The sequence below is a fragment of the Numida meleagris genome, chromosome 19 (genome assembly GCF_002078875.1).
Source record: "Numida meleagris isolate 19003 breed g44 Domestic line chromosome 19, NumMel1.0, whole genome shotgun sequence".
Classification (NCBI taxonomy): domain Eukaryota; kingdom Metazoa; phylum Chordata; class Aves; order Galliformes; family Numididae; genus Numida; species Numida meleagris.
In genome coordinates this window covers 6511148-6516040 of record NC_034427.1, presented here as the reverse complement: position 1 = coordinate 6516040, position 4893 = coordinate 6511148, and the positions used below count along the sequence as shown (strand labels likewise).

The window sequence follows — 4893 nt, the reverse complement described above, 5'->3', positions numbered from 1 at the left end:
TACGTGCCTCTCACTGTGATACAAATGTATACTTCTAGGTCTAGGTATCAAAAAGTGCACTGGAAAAGAATTCCCAAGATCAATTCAATGTTGCCAGTGAGCCATATATGTATTTTAGGCTTCTCTCCTACAAACTACAAGCAAGGCCATGTCCTTCAACTTTCAAGGCCCAGTTGCAGAACTAGGTTTTTTACTGTTAATGTATAGTCTAAAAATGTGTTTTATTCTAACCCAAATTGAAGTACAGAGACCTGGAACTCTATTTTTGGCAAAGTATGCAAATAATTATGTACAGGAATGGCTTATAAATCCCAGTAGCCATTTGTAGTCATGCATATTGGAGATAGATGTCCAGACAGCTACAAATTTTGTGACCCATAGGACTTGTGTTCAGGTATTATACCCTTGCTTAGTGAGCTAGCAAACGGGGGTGGGAGGAATGTTGTTTCTGTTTGTTTGCTTTCTCCATAAAAAAAATAAGGTGGAAATTGTTCATAATTCATTTTAGAGAGCTGCAAATGTAATCAGAGCAGTCAGGAAAGCTGCAAGTAGGTTTACTTCTTCCAAAATCATTCTGAGGGCATGAATTATTTTAACATTTTTCTCTTCTTTTTCCCTTCGCTTTGTAGCTGTTGCAAAAAGAAAATCTGTTTCTTAATATATTATGAACAGAGCCCATCAAAAAAGTATGTTTTCTCCATTTCTAAAGATGTTACATATTTGCATCTGAATGCTACAGTATGTACCTCTTAAATTTTCATGTAGGCCTTCTGCTTGACTTCTTGAATAGAGGACCAGCTGACAGCACGGAATGCCTCAGCTTCTGTATTCTGCCCAGTGCAAATATCATATCAACATCGTGTGTGGAGATATTTCTAATTCTGTCAAGCACAGTTAGTTGAGCCCAATTCGGGTCCGTTTTTTATTACTCTCGTTTAACACCTGCAGTTTCCTTTCCAGTGCAATGAGGGGTTCTGCTTAAGACCGTAGAGAGCTCTATTTAATTATTATTGGCCGTCTGCAGTCCTTTGTGCTGTCAAGGAAAGAACGATGCTAATGGATGATACAGAAGCACTCAGTAGTGGTTTTATGATCAACAATTTGGACTTTACTTGGCTGAATTAAATATCTGATGGAGCTGAGAGAATACAGATAAAACATTATTGTACGTAGGAAATTATTGGTGAGCTTCCCGGGGAGTCACAGGAAATATGAAATTCTTTTAAAGGCTAATTTTGCCATTCAGCATTTATTAACACGCCTAAAGTAACAAAAATAAAAGTACAGCTTATCTTTTTAAAAACACTTCATCCCAGCAGTGTTAGCATGCCAAGAGTGGCGGAAGCGTGTCAGTTACTGTGGGTAGACGATAACAGCCTTGTGTCAGTCTGTCGTACACCAGTTGCCGGTGCCGAGGGAGGGAGAGGGTGCGGACGCTGCCTCGTGGGAAAACGGGTCCGGCAGCGGGGGAGCAGGAAACGGCAGCGGGGACGGGGCGCTCCTCGGTGTGGGGCGGAGCGGCCGCCGTGAGACACCGCCCCCGGGACCGCTCCGCTCGAGGGCGCGGGGCGGAGCTTACGGGGAACTGGAAAGTGAAACTTTCCGCGGAGATAGTGCGGGCGGGGCTGGGGAGCTGCGAACAGCGAGGCGCTGTCATCGCCCCTCAGAGCTCCGCGGCGATGGACGGCGCTCGGCAGAAGCCCCTGTTCCGGGAGCCCCGAGCTGCGGGGAGAGGTGCGGGGAGAGGTGAGGGCCGGCCGCGGGGCAGCGGGCTGCTGGGGAACGGGGTGGCACGGGGGGACCCCTCCTTCCCTGCGGTAAAGCTCCCTCTCGAGTCTGTGCTCCTGCATTTCCCTATTAGGCCCCAGCGCCTTCTCGGAGCCCGTGAGGCCCCACAGCAATCTCTTTGTAAAAATGCTCACGCTGCCGAGAGGCAGGTTGATACGGTCCGTCATAATTAACAAATGGTTGGGTTTTGTGTGTGTGTGTGTGTTGTTTTTTTTTAACACTTAGGTCATCCGAATATTGGGTTTATACAGAGAGGCAGAAACGGAATAAATGATGTGTCAGGCCAGACTAATAAAGCAGTACATCCGGGAGGGGAAGACCCCCAAGGCAATAATTATACTCCTCTACCTGGGAAAAGAGAGGAGAGGTTTGGTGGCATTGGAAGGTTCTTCAATCAAGGAAGAAGAAACCTTGGTGGACCAGTCACCAGCGGAGCAACAGGACACCAGAATGAACAGAAGAATGATGGAAGGGGAAGAAGGTATCAAGGTGGACAAGCACATGAGAGAGCCAGAGGGTCCTCGAATGTGCAAGAAAATGAGGGTAAGGGAAAGCAGTATGAAGGTGGACAAGCACAAGGGAGAGCCAGAGGACTATGGAATGAACAAAATGATGAAGTTAGGGGAAGAAGATTTCAAGGTGGTCAGGGACATGAGAGGGTCAGAGGGCCCTGGAATGAGCAAGAAAATGAGGGTAGGGGAAAAAGGTATCAAGGTGGACAAGTCCAGGAAGGAGCTAGAGGGCCAAGGAACAGCCAGGAAATTGAAGGAAAGGGAAGGAGGATGCGGCTTGCCAGTGATGGCACCCAGCTCAGTGAGCAGCCTCAGCAAGTTAAAAAGATTGGCTACAAATTCCTAGAAAGTCTCCTCCAGAAAGACTCTTCTGAAGTTGTCATCACACTTGCTTCAAGTTCAGGCTTGAAGGAACTTCTTTCCCAAACAGCTATGAAACCCAGTTTTGTTCAGCTCATTTGTCAGGTGCTTCGAAAAGCATGCAGTTCCCGAATGGATAGGCAAAGCGTCCAGCAACTTCTTGGAATGGTGAGGGAGTCCAACTTTCTCAAGATCTGCCTGCCACAGTATGTGTCTGATATGGTCACAGAGGCAGTTCCTGCTGTACGACATCAATATCCTGAACATATTGGCAACATCATCTTGCTTCTTCAAGATCTGATCAGTATTTTCCCATCTAGCTCTGTGCAGAAAATCTCCATGCTCTTAACAGTCTTGCCAGCATCTATAAATGCCCTGAGAGCTTCTGGTGTGCAGATCATGGAAGAAATGGAGAAGAACCTAAATAAAGTCCAGATGCTTGTGCAGCACCTCCAGGAGAAGAGACGTGAAGGCACGCTGAGAGCTGATAACTACACTCTTATGCAGCCTGAGGCTGACAATCAAGAAGAAACTTATCGTACAATGACCATTTATCCAACCTATGATGAGTTGCACCACGACATGAAACCTTTTCTACGTCCCAATATTGTTTCTGGAAGATATGAGAGCACTGGCATTTATCTTGACACCCATTTCCGGCTTTTGAGAGAGGACTTTATAAGGCCCTTAAGGGAAGGTATCTTGGATCTTTTGCAGAGCTTTGAGGATAGAAGTTTGAGAAAGAAAAAATTTGATGACATCAGGATCTACTTTGATACACGGATTATTAGCCCTCTCTGCTCCTCAACTGGTGTTGTTTACAAGGTTCAGTTTGATACAAAACCACTGAAGTTTGTGCGATGGCAGAATTCCAAACGGTTGCTGTATGGATCCCTGGTCTGCATGTCCAAAGATCACTTTGAAACATGCCTTTTTGCCACTGTTTCTGAACGAGATAGTGCAGATCTTGCTAATGGGATTGTGCAGCTGTCTTTTAATGCACAGAGCCGAGCACTGCTAGCAGAAGTTCAGCCTTCAGACTCCTTCCTCATGGTAGAGACAACTGCCTACTTTGAGGCTTATCGGCATGTGTTAGAAGGGCTACAGGAAATCCAGGAAGAAGATATTCCATTCCAGAAGTACATAGTGGAATGTGATGTACAGGTGAAGGAGCCAACATACCTGACAAGGGATACTAAATACAACTTCGCACCCTTGATGGAGGATACCCTGTCAGATGAAGAAAAACTTCTTGATGGTTTGAGAAGGCAAAACATCCAAGTTCTGGATCCCAATCAGTGGCCTTCAATGGAAACCTTGGGATTAGATGAGTCCCAGATGCAGGCATTGAGCCTTGCACTTACCAAGGAGCTGGCTATTATCCAAGGACCTCCTGGAACTGGTGAGAAACATTTTAATTCTCATTTTAAAGAGCTCTTCTTGAACTTTAGGGAAGTTCATTTAGGGAAACTAAGTCCAGAGAAAGCCAGCTGTGCTATGTCCAGTGCTTTAGTCCCATGCCTAATTTGCTTTGATAGCATCAATTTATTGTAAGCTATTGGGAATAATGTTTAAATATTCTGAAAAAGCCATATCTGACCTTACACGTTGCTGATTTGGTTGCCTGTAGACACCAAATGCACTGTTGGCACTGCTTGTATATTGGGAAGAACCTGTTGCTGTGCAGCAGCTCTATAAACCTTCATAGCATGTTAGAACATGAGGAGCGTTTAGCCCTGATCCCCCGCATGAATAAAGCATTTCAAGAGTAACTGTAATTGTTTTTAAACAGCACCTACACTCAACAAGCACCACTGCTTGCATTCTACTAGTACGTGAGTATTTTATGTAGAGCAAAGTATTGTGTGTTAAGCTAATGTCAGTGATTTGAGGGAAGCAGTGGCAGGGAGAACTCTGCATGTAGAGGGTGTGTTACTCTTTTTCTGATTCTGAGCTTGTTTTTGCAGGGAAGACTTACGTGGGTTTGAAGATTGTTCAGGCCCTCTTGACTAATAAGGATGTGTGGCAAAGGACTGACCAGAATTCTCCCATCCTTGTAGTCTGTTACACTAACCATGCACTGGATCAGTTCTTAGAAGGTAAGAGTATCTGATAAGTATGATGGAAGAGAGGGCAGAAATTACACTATAACTCTTACTCTGTCCTACTTTCTGCCATGGTGACCTGCTCTTTGGCTTTTTCTAGTGACTCTAGCCCTATTGATGCATGGGGG

The 4893-nt window shown here is 45.3% G+C and overlaps 1 protein-coding gene across 2 annotated transcripts in view; it reads left to right on the top strand.

Annotated features, from left to right (window-relative positions):
* ZNFX1 (zinc finger NFX1-type containing 1) overlaps positions 1388-4893 on the top strand; it is a 12614-nt gene continuing 9108 nt past the window's right edge. The window contains exons 1-3 of one of the 2 annotated variants that reach the window (XM_021417085.1): positions 1388-1746; positions 2014-4062; positions 4628-4759. In XM_021417085.1, the coding sequence (XP_021272760.1) occupies positions 1680-1746; positions 2014-4062; positions 4628-4759 (2248 nt within the window). In that variant the 5' untranslated portion in view covers positions 1388-1679. The remainder of the gene's footprint in view (positions 1747-2013; positions 4063-4627; positions 4760-4893) is intronic. The other variant, XM_021417084.1, reaches the window with a different exon arrangement.